The following is an 18183-nucleotide window of genomic DNA, read 5'->3' as shown; positions in this document are numbered from 1 at the left end:
GAAAGAAAAGGGCCGGGCATGGTGGTGCACACCTTTAATCCCAGCACTTGGGAGGCAGAGGCAGGCGAATTTCTGAGTTCAAGGCCAGCCTGATCTACAGAGTGAGTTCCAGGACAGCCAGGGCTACACAGAGAAACCCTGTCTCGAAAAACCAAAAAAAAAAAAAAGAAAAAGAAAGAAAGAAAGAAAAGAAAAGAAAAGAAAAGAAAAGAAAAGAAAAGAAAAGAAAAGAAAAGAAAAGAAAAGAAAAGAGAAAAAAGAAAAGAAATGGCAACCTGAAACCTTGGTGTCCCGTGCTGGGCTAGCTTTCTTTTCCTGGGCATCTTGCAGTCTTCCGAGTGACTGAATTGCTATCCCGTTCCCTACTCATTGCTTTTGGCTTTGTTTTTATAGATTTTACCTTCTTTCACTGGGACCAGCCTTCCCTCCTCCATAGGAGGCTCTCTCTAGCTCTAGATCCTCCTAACCCATGAATCTATATGCGCCCATCTCCTTTGGAAGATGCTGCAGGGCACTGTTCTCTGTAGACTTAAGCCCTCAGCATGACTTAACCAACCCCTCCTGCATCCCCGGAGGACTCCCCAACTCTTCTGGCTGACGCCCCACTAACGCTGACTGTGTATATGTGTGTGTGTGTGTGTACTTGTGTATGTGTGTACCTATATGTGCATATTCATCTGTGAGTGTATATGTTCTGTGTATATGTCTGTTTGGGAGATATGTATGTTGTGTATGTGTATGCATGTGAGTGAAGTGTGCGTGTGTTAGTCTGTATGAATGTGGAGAAACAGGTTTCTTGCTACTCTGCACCTGTTTCTGCTTCTCTATGGAAGCAACTTTTCCTGCCTTATTCCCCAACAAACTCCCAGAAGCCTTGCAGGGAGTCCACAAGCCTGAAGCCAGACTCTATACAACCAAGTGCACCTCCCTTGGCTTAGCAATATGGCCTCAAGACAGTTTTCTAGTGCTTCGGCCCATGTGCTTCCTTCAGCCAGCCCGTGCTGCTCACTGGCCTGTGTCCTCTGCCCCACGGCTTCTGGAGAAATCATCTTTGTTTTGTTTAAGGTTGGCTCTCATGTAGCTGATGACGACCTTGAACCCCTGGTCCCCTGCCTCCCCTAGCCAAGGGCTGGGATCCCAGGAGTGGCCGCTGTGCCATCTAAGAATCCTTTAAAGTAAATGTCCTCAGGTCCCAGGTGCCGCCTGCCCAGCCCACCCATGGGATATGTTATACTCCCGGGAGGAATTAAAACTAATTAAGGCCCAGCTTCCAATCTGGGGAACCTAATAGACTGGAGTGTGTGCAGTTCAGACCTTAGGGAAGCTGATGTGCCTCCCTTCAGTACCACTGCAGCTAAAAACAAGTTGAGCTAGCTAAGAACTTTCATTGCTCAGCCAGCAGCAGCACACTTGCCGGGCACAGAAAGGCCCTGGGTTTGATCCCCAGCACTGCAAAGTAAATAGTAAATTTGAAACCCTTTGAAGGTGTTTCTGGTCACAAGTGCTTGGTCAGCACTTCATCTCCCTCTGGGGAAGGTACCACCCCAGCGTCAGAGGTGAATAATTGTTTGAAAAGTGTTACTTTTGTACTTGAGGTTATGCAGGACTCCAAGGGAGCCTACCTCCCTATAGGCAGGCGCAATGTAGCATGCTTCTTTCCTGGTAGCCAACACCCCTCTCCCTCCCCCTCCCCCTCCCCATCCCCTAGCACCTTGCTCGACAGTTGGAGTGTAATAAATGTTCAGTTGTGGGAAAGGGAGAACAAGAGTTTAGACTCTGCTAAGCAGAAGGCCTGCAGGAGACACTTGTCATTCATCACCATGGCAACGCTGTAGGGCCGACTATGGCATCCTCTTTTTTAGAGGTGGGCAGGCTGAAGCTCAGATGAGCTAAATGACTTGCTCCATCACAGAGCCAGTAAGTAGAGTCTGAACTCAGCTCTGGTTTTACTGGACCTGAAATCTGGCCTTTGCGATCACACTATGTTGACCAGCTGAGCTGGGAACCAAACCTGCACAAGTACTCCAACACCATCTGAAACACTGCTTCCTAACCTTGGTAAGTCACCTTGCCTCTGACCCTCTAACATACTGGGTTCAAGAGTCACCCTCAGCTACTTAATAAGTTTGAGGCCAGTTTGGACTACATGAGTCCCTGTTTCAAAATAAAAGCACCAAGGGACTGATGGCTCAGAGGTTAAAAGTACTTGATATTCTTGAAGAGGACTCAGGTTTGGTTCCTACCATCCACATGGTAGTTCACAATTACCCCAGTTCCAGGGGATCCAATGCCTTCTTTTGGCTTCTCTGAGTACCTGGTATACAATACATATATGTGCAGGCAAAACATCATGCACATACAATTAAATAAATAAACCTAAATAAATGAATACACACATCAAACAAACAACACAATCCCTAATTAAAATTACAATGTAGCTAGGGGGCTGCACATATGGCTTGCAGTGGTAATGGGCACGCTTTGAGTCTTCAGAACAGGGGCTGGGCTGGCTCCGCTGCCCTGTGGCCTGTGACTGACTTAGCTGGGTTCTTGCTCTCAGGCTCTCGCCTCCCAACCCATACCAACAGCTTGGAGTGGATTTTTCCTGAGGTGGGCCCATGTTTATGTTCCCCCATGAAGAACCTCTCCCTCAGGAGACCCATGAGGTCTGGAGACCTGACCCTGGCTACCTGCCCAGTCTCCTCATGTCCAGGGCCTGACCCTCTCTCTTTGAAGTTTCTGGAACACTCAGCGGTTGTGTTATCTCCATCACCTACCCACATCCTGTTCCTACACTACTATCACCCTCAGGATGGGGACCGAGGGCTCCGAACTAACTCTCTCTCTCTCTCTCTCTCTCTCGCTCTCTCTCTCTCTCTCTCTCTCTCTCCCTCTTCCCTTCTCTCTTTCCTCCAGTCTCAGGCTACCCTTATTCACTATATTATCATAGATGCTTCCTCTGAGAAGCCTCTCTAGATGAGGTGCCCCACTTTACTTCTGTTCATTTTTCTTCAGTTTCTTTTAAAATTAGCTTTGTTGTGTTTGTTTTGTTTTGAGACAGGGTTTCTCTGTGTAGCCCTGGCTGTTCTGGGAATCACTCTGTAGCCCAGGTTCGCCTTGAAGTCAGAGATCCATCTGTTTCTGCCTCCAGAGTGTCCGCATTAAAGGTGTTTGTCAGCACCACCCAGCTTTTTTTGTTTTTTCCAGACAGGGTTTCTTTGTATGTAGCCCTGCCTGTCCTAGAATTAGTTCTGTAGACAAGCCTGACCTCAGACCCACAGAGATTTGCCTCCTGAGTGCTAGGATTAAAGGGGGATACCACCACCACCCCACTAAAGTAACTTTTTATTATGGGGATTTTTTTTTTCTCCCTAAAAACAGAGCTCTCGGGTTGGAGAGATGGCTCGGCAGTTAAGTGCACTTCCAGAGGACTTAGGTTCAATACCCACATGGCAGCTCATACCTGTTTGCAACTCCAGTTCCAGAAAATCTGACATCCTCACACACTCAGAAATACAGGCAAAACACCAATACACAATCAATCAATCAATCAATCAATAAGACAGGGCTCACTACAAGTAGCCCTGGACGACCTAGAACTCAATCTGTAAATCAAGCCAACTTCCAACTCAAAGAGATTCAACTGACTCTGACTCCCAAGTGTGGAGAATAAAGATGTGCTACCATACCTAGTGGCGAATTTATTATGAAGACAGGAGCTCAATAGAAGCTCAAGTCACTTTTCAACTTCCGGGAATCCCCCTGCCCTAGATTCCTGTGTTGTACATCATCACGTCCTGCTATTATGTTGATTCTGCCTGATTCTTCTGAGGAAGTTGAAGCAAGTTCAAAGCCTATGTGGTCTATAGATGAGTTCAAGGCCATTCCGGGCAATTTAGTGAGACTTTATCTTGAACTAACACAAACACAACAAACTGAAGTTAATCTTGATTGTCAACATGACACACTCAGGAAGAAGGAACCACCATTGAGGAATTGCCTCTGTCAGATATCCATCCTGTAGGCATTTCTGAGGAGCATTTCTTGATTGTTACCTGATGCAGGAGTGCCCAGCCCACTGTGGGCAGCACCATCCCTAGGCAGGTGAACCTGGGCTGCATAAATGAGGTAGCTGACTTTTCTGAGCTGTGGTCTTTCTGAGCACGAGAGCTAGTCAGTAAGCAGCATTCTTCACTGGTCTCCGCTCCAGTTCCTAGCCAAGTTCCTGCCCTGATTTCCCTTTCCTCCCCGAGTTGATTTTGGCTGTGGTGTTTTAAACAAACAACCAGAAAAGCAGGAAAAAAACTGAACAAGCTTTTACAAACCCACTACCTACCTCCAATGCTCCATCTACAGGTAACAGATCAGAGGATTCTCAAGCCTTTTTGGCCATGGATCTCAATAACATACATTTTATACATTGTACAGGCTATCGTCCCTCCACCCCACCCAGTAGCTTTAATTAAAACATTAATTAGTTTGAGTCAGAGAAGCCCCACCCGGAGGGGAGCTACTGGCACCCTAGAGCAGCTGAGGGAGGGAGTCGGTGTTCCTTAATAACGTAGCTCCTGGAAGACTGAGCACACTCCAGTGGAACCCCGTGCAAGCATCTAAGAGAATGTGGGCAGCACAGACTGCACTTGGTAGGATTTTTGTTTGTTCTGGTTTTTGAAGAAAACAGAGTTGTTTGGGTTAGGGAAGTGGGGGGTGAATATGGGAGGAGTGGGATGGGTTAAAATGATCAAAACACACGGGGTGTGTGTGTATGTGTGTGTGTGTGTGTGTGTGTGTAAGAGAGACAGAGACAGAGACAGAGAGAGAGATGACCATGTGCCTGTGGGAGTCCATGCTCTCCTTTACCTACCGTGTGGTTCCCAGGGATCCAACTTTGGTTGAGGTTTGCAGCAAGCTCTTTATCTGCTGAACCAAGTCGGTGGCCCCTTGTGGCTTTTTAACATGAATCTCCCCCCAAGTATGACACTCTGATAAAGCGTGGATTGAAGGGGGGAAATTACATTTTAAACTTAGATCCACACACTAGACATAACATAATAAGTACACAGGAAGTGAAAGTACATTGAGCAGCATTTCCTACTTTATTTAGTCTGTTTTATTATATTTGCTAATTCTAGCTGGGATCCTCAATTGATTTTGAACATAGCATTGAAAGCACTGAGTGAATGTTCTTCAAACTGTGTCTCTGCATAATTGTTGGCACCTACTTTCTTGTCAAACATCGGTAGCCAGATCGTGCCATCTAGTGGTCATGCCTAGAACTGACTGTGTCTTTCTCTTCCTAAGATGTCAATGGGATGCAGGTGCTTGGGATAAGAAAGCAAACTATAGAGTGGATCTAGGGAGCTCGTGCTTGTAATTCTAGCACTTAGCCGGTGCAAGGAAGGGGATGAAGAATTCAAGGCTTGCTTAGGCCAGCCTGGGCTACATGTGAACTGGTCTCAAAGACTAAAAATGACTGGTCAGGCTAGGCTAGGCACCTTATAGTGAGGTAAAGGGTGAACTATGATCTACACCCTGGCCCCCCAGAGCTGTTCTATATGGTAGCTACTACCCACTTATGACTACTGAGACTTGAAGTGTACTTAGTGTAAAACAAAATTTTGTTCCATTTTTTTTTCCTAATTTCAGATCAAATTACTTTTTGTGGGACGAGGAAGAGACAGTGAGGTCATGGTATCTGCACAGTAGAACACTTGCCTGACATATGTGAGACCCTGGCTTTAATCGCTGGCTTTAGTTCCTACACAGGGGAAAACGTGCTAAGATCAATACATCCATTGTTGAGCCTGATGTGGTCACAGCATTGTCAGAGGCAGAGCTGGAAAGCTGGGAGCCAGCGGTAGGAATCTGGTAAACACTTGGAACACAGTGCAGGCCTGGGAAGGCAGGGCCTGTGGTAAGTACCCACCAGGTCAGGGTGAGAAGCCAGTAAGTGGTGACGATTCTCAGAGAGCGGATTTCTTAGATAGATACTAGGAATGTTAAAGGGAGCTTCCCTCCATCATCAGTCACCAAACCCAGACACTATTGCACATGCCAGCAAGAATTTGCTGACAGGACCCTGATATAGCTGTCTTTTGTGAGGCTATGCCAGTGCCTGGCAAATATAGAAGTGGATGCTCACAATCATCTATTGAATGGAACACAGGGCCTCTAAGGAAGGAGCTAGAGAAAGTACCCAAGGAGCTAAAGGGATTTGCAACTATAGGAGGAAAAACAATATGAACTAACCAGTACCCCCTGAGCTCATGTCTCTAGCTGCATATGTAGCAGATGATGGCCTAGTCAGCCATCATTGGGAGGAGAGGCCCTTGGTCTTTCTAAAATTATACGCCCCAGTACAGGGGAATGCCAGGGCCAGGAAGCAGGAGTGGGTGGGTTGGGAGCAGGGTGGGGGGAGGGCAGGGGACTTTCAGGATAGCATTTGAAATGTAAATGAAAATATCTAATTTTAAAAAGGGAGCTTCCTGATTGGGAGGCTGAGGTAGGGAGAAGCAAAAGATGGAGGAAGTCAGTCATCCATAGCATAGGAGCAGGGCTGGGTGGGCGAGAGGCCAAGATACAAGGTGGCACTGGGCAGGGAAAAGGATCCAGCGAGATCCAGACCCTGCTGAGAATCTTGGCCTACACAAATTCATCCCAACAGGTCCTGAGAACAAGTTCATCTGAATCACTGGGCGGGCTCCCTCCAGACCTGTAACAAGGGACTTTTCAACTTTGCCCCAAGCACTTGACAGCTACTATTTTTAAACCTTACAAGCACATTCTATTATTACCTCTCTTTGTAGAGACACAGCCACCAAGACACAGAGTAGTTAAGGACCGGCCCCAAGGTCCCACAGCCACCGGTGATTATAACTTGGAGTTGGCTCGTGGCTCCCCTGGGGCCTGAGCTTACAGCTGGCCCTCGGGTCTGGAGGGAAACATTCCCCCAGGGCATTTGCATTATTTTCACAAGCACCTTGGATGGTTCTGATGGTCAGAGGAACTGGACAGGGAACCTGGCCCTGGCTGAGAGTTGGTGGATGCCAGGCAGGGTCCAGCGTCCTTATTCTACAGCTCACTTCCATTTCTAGTTGGGTCTGTTTACACAGCACCACAGGACTACTCCTAACGTCTTTTTCCTTTTTGTAATTTTTTTTGAATTATTTATTTTATTCGTATGAGTACCCTATAGCTGTCTTCAGACACACCAGAAGAGGGCATCGGATCCCATTGTAGATGGTTGTAAGCCACCATGTGGTTGCTGGGATTTGAACTCAGGACCTCCGGAAGAGCAGTCAGTGTTCTTAACCACTGAGCCATCTCTCCAGCCCCTGATCATGATTATTATTTTTGAGAGGAGACCTCACCATGTAGCCTTGGCTGGCTTGGGATCTGTTAGAAAGACTGGGCTGGCCTTGAACTGATGGAGATCCACCTGTATCTGCTTCCCGAGTATAAGGATTAAAGCCGTCTACCACTACACCCAGCAAAATCCAATATTTTATCAACAGGATTTTCCCTCTTTTCTGTTCAAAATAGAGTGACCTCTATCAATTGGTTTTGACATCAAATGCCTGTTGTTTTCTTGCTAGGATGCACATTTTCACCTAAATCATCCCTGATGTCCAAACCCTTTAACACTGCCTGAAATATAATAATTGCTCAATAAACATTTGTCCTTTTCCTTTCCTTCCTTCTTTTTTTCCCCCTTCTTTCTTTCTCCACCCCTCTCCTACTACCACAAGGTTTCTCTGTGTAACTTGGCTGCTTGGAACTTGCTCTTCAGACCATGCTGCCTCAGACTCAGAGATCTGCCTGCCTCTGCCAGGATTAAATGTATTTTTCGTGAATAAAACACAAGGCTCCTTTGTAGGAGGAAGGACCTATGTCCTCCCCCGACTCCCATCTTCCCTCTCCTCTTGCATAGTTCACACTTGTCTTCCTGTCCCACCAGAGAGCTGCTGGCACTTCTGCTCCTATGGGTGATGGGGCAGGACCAGGCAGAGGAGATGGATGGGGCTTTGTCTCTAGTGCCAGGGGAAAGCCCTCTGAAGAGGGCACCTCCTGTGAGGCAGCTGACACACAGCAAAGCCTCACAGGGGTGGGAGACTCCAGGAAAGCTGCCTAGGCAGTCCCAGAGCTATGGAAAGGATTCTGAAGTCTGCAACACCGTCTCTCCTGTCAGGTTCCCTGGACCCTCCCCTCCCCATCAGCCTTTTGGCTTCCTCCCATTCAGGAAATAAACTTCAGCCTGGTATCTCTCACTCTCCACCCCTTCCTGACTTGACTTTCTGTTCCTGTAGGATTATGGGATTGTCAGAGAAATGCTAGACACCCAAGTAAGTTTGAATTCCAGATAAGCAATGAATATTATTTTTAGGGCAAGTATCCCAAAATGTTTTCTGAGACAGTGAAGGCATTATTATGCAAAATAGAATTACTTTTTATTTTTTGAGTCTTTGTTTCTTTGTTTTGAGACAGTCTGCTACATAGTCAGGTCTTGGCTCAAACTGGCTATGTAGCATAGGATGATCTTGAACTCCTTGACTTTTCTGCCTCTATTTGCTGGGATTACAGATGTGGGTCACCTACCTAACTCTCCATCAATGGCTTTTACCAAAACTTGATGCCTTGCTCCAGGGCACAGCTAAGGTCTCTCTAGTTGGTTTCCTTACGTACTGGGGGCTAGTGCATATATTAGACAGGGTCTACGTGTAGCCTTGGCTGTTCTGGAACTCTCTATGTAGATCAAGCTGGCCTTGAACTCAGAGATCCACCTGTCCCTGCCTCCTGAGTACTGCGATTAAAGGTGCTGCCTGCCAAATCTTGCAGGCTGAAAAACTCACGTAGGATTCTATCCCCGCAGCAGCAAAGAGACCAAGATTGAGCAATAGAGCTATGGTGTCTCTGGTTCCTAAAAGGAGATCTATAGGCAGTGCAAACTGGGAGTACATGGAAGGGTTAGGGTTGTCAGTGGAGCTAGCTCAGTCCTCCTATGTAATTTCCATTGCAATTATATCTTGCTATACAAATATACATACATACTGCATATGTGAGTAGTGTGTCTGAGTGTGTGCACATTAGTCAACTTACTTTATTTTATTGTGTGTAGTGGTATATGCTTGTGTGTCTTGAGGTGGGGTCCACTTACCCAATCAATATCCAGTGTCTTCCTCTATTATTCTANACACACACACACACACACACACACACACACACAGAGAGAGAGAGAGAGAGAGACAGACAGACAGACAGACAGACAGACAGACAGACAGACAGACATTTTGGGACCTGTTTCATTGTTTTGGCCTGTCTCTGAGAGACCAAATCTTTTGGGTTCAGACTCCATCTTAGAGAATCTGACCCAAGGTTGAACTCAAGTTAACTAACAGGGCAATATCTAGCACCAGTTTCCAGGTTTTCCCCAACAAATCTGCACCCCCAGGTTACAAGCCCACCCCGGTCACTTCACTTCCTAACAACCACCAATCAGGAGAAAAGCAGAAGTTAAGTATATGGTTTGACTCCCAACACTAGCCAATTATGTTAAAGGCCATGATGGACCCCAGTCAGATATATACCAGGCTAGATACCCGCTTCTTGCCTCTATAAATGCTTGCCTGAAACTGGGTGGGGGGTGGGGGTGGGGTGGGGAGGAGGCGTGTCCTGTGGCCCAAGCTAAAGCTTGATTAAAGAGACCCTAAAGTGATTGCATCCGACTGTACTCCTTGGTGTCTTTTTGAAGTTCTTGAACGTTTCCTGGCATGACATCTCCATAACGAGCATGGGACTCTAGGCCTGTGCTACTCCACTTGGCTTTTCTGTGGCTGCTGCTGATCTGAGTTCAGGCTTTCATGCTGTGCAGGGAGTACTTTCCTGATGTGTCTTTAAAGTTTACTCCAGGGTAGGAAGATGGCACAGTTGGTAAAGAGCATGAGGGTCCAAATTTAATCCCTGTCTTGGGGAGGTGCAGACAGGCTCCTGGGACTTGCTGGCTAGGCATGCCTAGCCTACCTGGCAAGCTCTTGCCTAACTTGCTCTTGGCAAGGGTGGGGTGTGCCGGGAGATATGAAGATTAGGGTAGAAACTCCCACAGCGGCTCCTGAATGCTCAGCCTCCACCTGACTCCATTTCTAGCTGTGCTTTCTTAGTGTGTTCTGGGGGCTGAAGAGATGGCTCAGCTGATAAGAGCACTGGCTGTTCCTCCAGAGGTCCTGAGTTCAATTCCCAGCAACCACATGGTGGCTCACAACCATGAAATCCAATGAAGACAGCAACAATGTACTTCATGAAACAAATAAATCTCATTGTGATCCCTGTCCACTCAAAAGGTCAAAGTGAGCCTGCCCCTGACATGGTAGCACACCCCTGTAATCCCAACATCCAAGCACTGGGGAGGACGGAAGACGGTGAGTCCTGTTAGGCAGAGACAGTGACATGTGGGGGCAGTCACCCACACACCTGCATGAACCCACAGAGAGTAATTTAAAAAGAAATGTAATTTAAAACAATTTACAAAGGGGGAAGTTGGTGCTCATGGTAGTGTGTGACTTTAATTCCAGTACTTGGAAGGCAGAGACGGTAGAGCCTGGTCTACATAGTGAATTCCAGGACAACCAGAATTACACAGTGAGATCATGTCTCAGAAGAAAACAAAGGAAACAAACAAACAACAACAAAAAAAAATTAAAAGAGGAAAGTGGCTGGCTGGAGAAATGACTCAGCAGTTAAGGGCACTGGCTGCTTTTTCAGAGGTCCCGAGTTCAATTCCCAACAACCACGGTGGCTCACAAACACCTACAATAGGATCTGACACCATCTTCTGGCATGCAGGTGTATATTCAGATAGAGTACTCATATACATAAAAGTTTAAAGGGAGGAGAGTTAACCAGCAGTGGAAAGCACTTAGAGCTGATACTGATTTGCAGCTATTAGCACGAGATAAGCAAGAGATAAGGTAACACAGGTGAGCTCCTACCCAGCAGCCTTTGTGCTCGGCAGGAACTGGACTTTGGAACCACACAAACCCAGGCAGCTGTTCCAAAGAAAAAGGAACTGCTACTGACTTTTTTTTTTTTTTTTGAGATGGGGGTCTCACCATGTAGTCCTGGCTGGCCCATTACTTGCTATGTAGACCAGGCTGGCCTCAAACTTACAAAGATTCACCTGACTCGACCTCCTGATTGCTGGAGTTAAAGGCATACACTAGGGCTGGAGAGATGGCTCAGCAGTTATGAGTACTGACTGTTCTTCTGAAGGTCCTGAGTTCAAATCCAAGCAACCACATGGTGGCTCACAACCATACATAACAAGATCCTGGAGTGTCTGAAGACAGCTATAGTGTAGTTACATATAATAAATAAATAAATCTGAATAAAAAGGCATACACCACCATACCTGGCTCACTGAACTTCAAAACAAAACAAAATAAAACAAAACAAAAAACCCAAACCCTTTCAAATCTCATTAATTTAATGTGTGTGTGTGGTGTCATAAGTCAACTTCCAGAGTTGAGTCTCCCCTTCAGATACAAAGGCTCAGGGATTGATCTCAGGTAGTGAGGATCAGTGACAAGCACCTTTACCCACAGAGCCGCCCTGCCAACTCTCTTGAGACTGGCATGGACTGACCTCAGATCCTTGTGCCTCAGCCTCAGCCTTCTGAGTGCAGGGATTCAGATGTGTGTCACCCAGCCTGGGTTCTGCTAATGCATTTTTTTTTATAAGTAATAAGGGGTAGGACGACAGGAGCTAAGTTCCCAGTTTAGCAACGTCAAAATGTACACCACCATGTGGAACTGAGACCGTTCTGTCTCAAAGTGCAGAAATGCACCACATGAGGTCAAACAGGAACCAAATATATGGTGCTGGGCCCACAAAAATCATTATTTTGTTTTCAGGTGGGGGTCCCTCTATAGCCCAGGCTAGCCTTAGACCTGCCGTGTAGCTGAGAATAAACCTGATCCTTCTGCTTCTACTTCTGAATAGACATTCCTAAAAAGAAACCGCATGCTCACCAGAGCCTTTGAGCAGGCTGATTAAGAGACTAGAATTCCAGTGACTGTGTGGAGGGTGGAAAGTTTGCCGGTCCAGAGCCTCATTACAATTCATCTAGGGTTGTCTTCAGCCCCTAAATAGCCATTCCTTGCCTACCTAACATTCAGTGACTGATAGATGAAACCCTTCTACCTACCCAAAGGTTGAGTACCATCCGACAGCCTCTGAGGCTTGAGGCTGTAGCTGAGATGATCCATTTTGCTATAACTTCCTATGTAGTTTTTCCAACTGTCCATTTGAAAAGTGCCTCTAACAATTCTAACAATTTCTTTTTGTTCTACCAATATAAAACTTTATCAAACTTACATGGTTATGCACACCTTTAGTCCCAACACTCAAGAGACAGAGGAAGGGGGGCTGGTGAGATGGCTCAGTGGGTAAGAGCACCCGATTGCTCCTCCGAAGGTCCGGAGTTCAAATCCCAGCAACCACATGGTGGCTCATAACCATCCGTAACAAGATCTGAAGCCCTCTTCTGGAGTGACTGAAGACAGCTACAGTGTACTTACATATAATCAATAAATAAATCTTTAAAAAAAAAAAAAAAAAAAGAGACAGAGGAAGGCAGGTCTCTGAGTTCCAGGGTAGCCTGGTCTATCTACTCTGCTTGTGGACGTTGTACATCGTGGTGCGCACTAGGCTCCGCACCACGATGTACAACGTCCACAAGCAGGGGTAAGAGCACCCGATTGCTCCTCCGAAGGTCCGGAGTTCAAATCCCAGCAACCACATGGTGGCTCACAACCATACATAACAAGATCCTGGAGTGTCTGAAGACAGCTATAGTGTAGTTACATATAATAAATAAATAAATCTTTAAAAAAAAAAAAAAAAAAGAGACAGAGGAAGGCAGGTCTCTGAGTTCCAGGGTAGCCTGGTCTATCTACTGAATCCCAAGCCAACTAGAGTTACATGGTGAGACCCTTAAAACAAAAACAAAACCAGGCCGAGCGTGGTGGCGCACGCCTTTAATCCCAGCACTCGNGAGGCAGAGGCAGGCNNATTTCTGAGTTCGAGGCCAGCCTGGTCTACAGAGTGAGTTCCAGGACAGCCAGGGCTANACAGAGAAACCCTGTCTCAAAAAAAAAAAAAAAAAAAAAAAAAAAAAAAGAGTTGCCTTGGTCATGGTGTCTGTTCACAGCAGTAAAACCCTAAGTAAGACGACTTCCAACCTCCCCCCCCCCCAAACTTCACCAAACGATTACCATGTTGGAACCCAGACATTTGGATAACCTATATTGGTTTTCGCTGACCATGGCCACATATTTGGCTCCTCTTAACCTCTTTGAGGTTAAGTTATTTTATTATTAACATTCCCCAAATATCTGACATTGTGGACAGGCACATACCACTTCCACTGTTTATGCAGGGCTGGAGATGGCAGGGCTTCTCACACCCTGAGCCAGCACACTGCCTACTGCTATAAGACTATTTTTACTTCTCAGTCACACATAGCGAGCTGTTAGTGTAAACACACCATGAGGTTTGCAAAACACAGAAATTTCCTAACCTAGCACATCCCTGTCATTAAGTGACACGTGACTGATTCCAAGCAGAGCCTCAGTCTCATGCCTATGTTTGAAGTTTTAAATTTGAAAAGAGCAGTTAGCTTAAAAGCACAGAATTGTTAAATATTCATCACAGATTGTTTTGTGACTTAAATTTTTTTTCACAAAATAAAAAAGTTTTAAGAATGAATTGATATAAACATAGTACAGCCATGCGATACAATATTGTGTATCACTGAAACTATTCTTCTGTTGTTTGGTTTTGCTGGTGTGGGGCTGAAACCCAGCTGGGTCTCTCACGTGGAAAGCCGGAGATCTACCACTGACCTACACCCCTAGACCTAAATCAGTGAAATAAAACTATGTGAAACCAGGGTCAGTAATTCCAACACTTGGGCTGAGGCCGGGTGACCAGCCTGAGGTACATAGCGAGATCGTCCTTTTACCCAGAATACAAACAAACAAACAAACAAAACCAATAACAACTTTTAAGGCGACAGGACTCGCTCTAAAGCCCCTAGCCCCTAAATCGCTGGCATGAAGGCACTGATGGCGCATAAATAGCGCTTCTTACTGGGGTGGAGTTTGGAATTCATGGAAAGAAGTTTTTTTTTTTTTTTCCGAGTGAGTTTGGGTTTTGTCCTCTGCGAACCAGCGTTGCTTCCAGTAAATGTGAACCACTCACACCTGGCTCGTGGTTGGGGTCTGGAGCGGACCCCAACGCTCCCTGGCGGCCTCGGGGTGCCCGGCGGGCGGCTCCTCCCCACTGGCGGCGGAGAGACACGGGGCGGGGCACGGAGCCCCAGTCCAGCCGGGCCCTGCCCAGTCCTCGCCAGCGCCCGGAGGCCCAGGCGGATCTCACGGTCCCGAACAGCGCAGGCAAGTGAGGGGGCTGCGGCCGGTGGAGGTGGGTACCCGAGACCGGCGGGGAATGAAAGTGGCCTGGGGCGGCGCTGCGCCCAGGCGCCCGAACTTTTCTGGTACGCGCGGGCCGACTCCGGTCGTGCGCAGGAGCCAGAGTAGGGTCCTTTCGTCCTGCCTGTTCCGGTCTTCACTTTCCGTGTGCGCCCGGACAGGACATATGGCCCCGGCTTGTGGCGCAACCGCATTCGGTGCGCACCCGCGAGCTGTCCCGCATCTTGCAGGGTGCTCCTCTCAGTGGCTGAGTGGCTTGTTTGTCTGAGGACGTGTCCCCCACTCCGGGGCTCCAGAGTGGCCATGCAGCAAGTGAGAATGGAGGCGGTCATGGTCTTCAGTTGGTGGGGAGAGGGAGGGAGGGAGCCAGCCAGAAGCTTGGGACCCACCGGGGCTGTTCGTGCTTGCCCTGGTGTCACCAGGCTGCGTAAAGACTGGTGATGAGAATCTAAGGTGGGGGTGGGGTGGGAGGAGGGAGCCCTAGCACAGTGAAGCCGGTGGGCCAACCCAAGGTCTAGAGAAGCCATTCCTACTCCTAACCTGGCCTGCTCCTGTTCCTTGGCTCTCTAATTCAGAAGCCTTCCAGAAAGTACAGTCAAGCTGATGAACTGTGTGTGTGTGTGTGTGTGTGTGTGTGTGTGTGTGTGTGTGTGTGTTTTGGAGACAGTTTCACTTAGCCCAGTCAAGCCTTGAACTTGTTACAATACTTCTGCCTCAGATCCTTAAGTGCTGAGAGTATTACAGGTGAAAGCTGTCTTGCTTGGCCCTGGTGACCTCTTTAGGTCAGAATAAAAATAAAAAACGAAACAGGGAAACGGGAAAAGGGAAAGCAGGTCCTGGAGGACCAGGAGGGAATGAGAAAAGGAGGAAGGAAAAGAAGGCTCTCTGCCAAGGCAGATCCTGGACTGTCTTCACCAGGTCTTGTTCCCCTGGGCATCCTTCCCCAGTCACTCACTCCACGGTGGCCTATGTGTGGTGGTACCCATGAGGCTGAGGGTCAACCTAAACACCGGATAAGTAGGGAGAGCTGTCATGGAAGGTCTGGCAGGTGTCTGGTTCTCTGGGACTCTGAAATATTTATCTCAGTGGTGAGCTTTGGTTTCAAAGCTGGTATCTTTGGCCTGGCCAGTGGTGGCAGGGCAAGCCAGGTGCTTCTTTGCGCTGCTTTGTCTGCCTTAAACAGGCCACCATACTTCCTCTCCTCTTCACTTGCCTGTTCTTACCTCTCCGGGGCCCCGGTCTTGGTTTATAGTTTCAAGGGAACTGAGACCATTGCTTCAAGGGTCCTGATTTCCTGTCTGACTTCAGAGCTGCTCGTGTAAAACTGGGCAGATCAAAGAGGTAATAACATATTAGTTGGCAAGTAGTTGGAGAAGCTCATGGGCTAGGGTAATAGGCACTTAGGCTCAGCTTCCTCAGGAAGAATGGGGGGTCCATAGACAGAAGCCATCTATAGCAGACAGAGCACCTCCCAACCCAAGACCTCTTACCATGGGCCCTTAGGACAGAGTAGACGCTCTGGGACTGAGTGTGTGGTAGTGCACACCTTTCATGCCAGAGGTGAGGCAAGAGTGGCCTGAGTTATAGGGCAAGCGCCTGCCTCACAAAACAGTAACAACACTGGGGCATGGTACCTCATCCTTCTCAGAAGACAAAGGCAAAAGGAGGATTGCAGGCCAGGCTGCAGAGTGAGACTGTATCTCAACAAGCCAGCATTGAAGCGAGGTACAATCTTCAGAGGGCCTTCAGTTCTCTTGGGAATGCTGAACGAGAGCTGACCTTGATAGAATCTTCCAGCCTTAACCTAAGATTTTGGGAGTCTAGGCCAAAACAGGACTTGTTTTGAAGTAGGACCAGGAACAAGATGCAGGAGTCCACAGAGCTCTTCTCGTCTCGGACATAATGCATCCGTCGGTCAGGGAGGAGGGAAGACTTCCTCATGTAGGATGGTCAGGACACGTCCATGGCCCGGGGTGGGGGGAGATGTTTAGGGATGCTCCTTTCCTGGTTCTGTGCTGCCTAGATTTCCTCCATGCCATGCTCTAAATCCTACCATGGAGGTTCCAGTAGCTGCTGGACCTCAGGGTGGGAACAGATCCTGCAGGGGACCTGATGCTCAGCTGACATGAGAAGAGGGCATGTCTGGTCCTCCTATCCACAGGTTCTTATGGCCTCGAACTTGTGACCTTTCTGCTTGAGCTAACCTAGGGTTACAGGTGTACACCGCCATGCCCCATTCATGTGTGGTTCTTTTTAAAAATTATATTTGCTTATTTGTTGCACGGGTGAGTGCAGGCATGTGGAAGTCCAGAGGACAGTTCCAGGGAGTCCGTCCTCTCCTTACACCATGCGGGCTCTAGGGAGCCAACTTAGGTTGTCAGGCTAGAGACATGGTTTTCTTCTTAGGGTTAGGTCCTCGTGTAATAAACAGGTTGCCCGGGTCAGCATCACACAGGCTGTGAAGAGTGGGAGCATCTTAGGAGGAGAGAGAGAGTAAATGGCCACTCTTGCCAAGAACATGCCATGTGTCTCTGTGTATGTCCTACACATTACTAGAGGCATTCAGTCAGTGTGTAGATTCCCAGGTGTGTGGGGGTGGGGTGGGGATGGGGCGGCTATGTCATTCTGCTCTGAAACTTCCTGTCTGTTAGCCTGCCTGTTATACAGAATCAAACTGGCAGGGTTGCAGTGGGTTTTGATCTTTCAGCGTAGAATATACCCATCTTACAGATGTAAAAATGGAGCGATCTACCCCAATTCATGTACTGGGGTCAGTACCAACATCAGAGTCTCAGGCAAAGATGGGAAAAGGAGTCTACATCCTCTGTGCACTCAACTATGCTGGCCTTTACCACCTCACCTCAGCCCTGTGTTCCCCTAATCAGGGGAGGGTGCTTCAGGTGTCCTCCCTGACAGACAAGCACCCCAAATCAGTCATCAAGTTCAAATCCATCCCTGCTGCTTGCACATTGCCTTCCTTGGATGCTTAAATCCTAAAGCCTCCATGCATCCTCCTGAAAACTTCAACTGACTGTTGTAAGATAGGCTATTGCCTTAGCCTTGGCTGGCCTTGTGCTCACTGTGTAGCTCAGGCTGGCTTTGAACTTGAAGCAATCCTGCTTTAGCCTCCTGAGTGCTCACATTATAGGTGTGTCCCACTATTCCTGGCTCTCAAATGTAGCATTTTTATTGAAGGTGTGATCTTTTGTGAGCATAAGAAATACCTTGGTTGCTTACTAAGTACTGATCTTACCACTCTTAGGTGGCTCTCTTCCTTCCCCACCCCTGTAATTTTCCACTATGGTCTGATTAATACTCCTGTTCTTATGCTGGTCTCCCCTCCTAACCTGGAAACAACACAAGGGTGGGGCAGGCCTTTGTGTCAAAAATAGCAGCAGCCCTGATAATGACTTCCTTCTTCCTTTTTTTTTTTTCTTTCTTTCTTTCTTTTAATTTTGTGACAGAGTCTCACTATGTAGCTCTGACTGTCCAGAAACTCACTTTGTAGACCAGGCTGGACTCCAACTCAGAGATCTGCCTGCCTTTGCCTCCCAGGTACTGGGATTAAAGTACCTGAGCCATTACACCTGGCATGCTTTCATGCTTTCTTTCTTTCTTCCTTCCTTCCTTCCTTCCTTCCTTCCTTCCTTCCTTCCTTCCTTCCTTCCTTCCTTCCTTCCTTCCTTTCTCTCTCTCTCTC

At 47.6% G+C, this 18183-nt stretch overlaps 3 protein-coding genes across 5 annotated transcripts in view; 1 reads left to right on the top strand and 2 right to left on the bottom strand.

Moving 5' to 3' along the window:
- Window positions 1-18183, bottom strand: part of Pnkd (PNKD metallo-beta-lactamase domain containing) — a 69551-nt gene that overhangs the window by 35987 nt on the left and 15381 nt on the right. The window lies entirely within an intron of this gene.
- Window positions 13993-14883, bottom strand: LOC110321279. The gene has a single exon (XM_021197478.1). The coding sequence runs from the start codon at window positions 14813-14815 to the stop codon at window positions 14093-14095; it is 723 nt and encodes a 240-aa protein (XP_021053137.1). The 5' UTR covers window positions 14816-14883; the 3' UTR covers window positions 13993-14092.
- Tmbim1 (transmembrane BAX inhibitor motif containing 1) overlaps window positions 14235-18183 on the top strand; it is a 15995-nt gene continuing 12046 nt past the window's right edge. Inside the window, exon 1 of one of the 3 annotated variants that reach the window (XM_021197477.2) lies at window positions 14235-14447. The gene's annotated coding sequence lies outside the window, so the exon portion shown is untranslated. Of the gene's footprint in view, window positions 14476-14638; window positions 14796-18183 lie in introns of those variants that run through there. The other 2 variants (XM_029538505.1, XM_029538507.1) reach the window with 2 other exon arrangements.

The sequence above is a fragment of the Mus pahari genome, chromosome 5 (genome assembly GCF_900095145.1).
Source record: "Mus pahari chromosome 5, PAHARI_EIJ_v1.1, whole genome shotgun sequence".
In the NCBI taxonomy this organism is placed as follows: domain Eukaryota; kingdom Metazoa; phylum Chordata; class Mammalia; order Rodentia; family Muridae; genus Mus; species Mus pahari.
Note: the sequence above shows the minus strand (reverse complement) of the source record. Positions and strands in the feature narration are given on the sequence as shown.

Coding starts and splice junctions, on each gene's coding strand:
- LOC110321279 (XM_021197478.1), bottom strand. CDS start 14,815: ATGACCGCCTCCATTCTCACTTGCTGCATGGCCACTCTGGAGCCCCGG.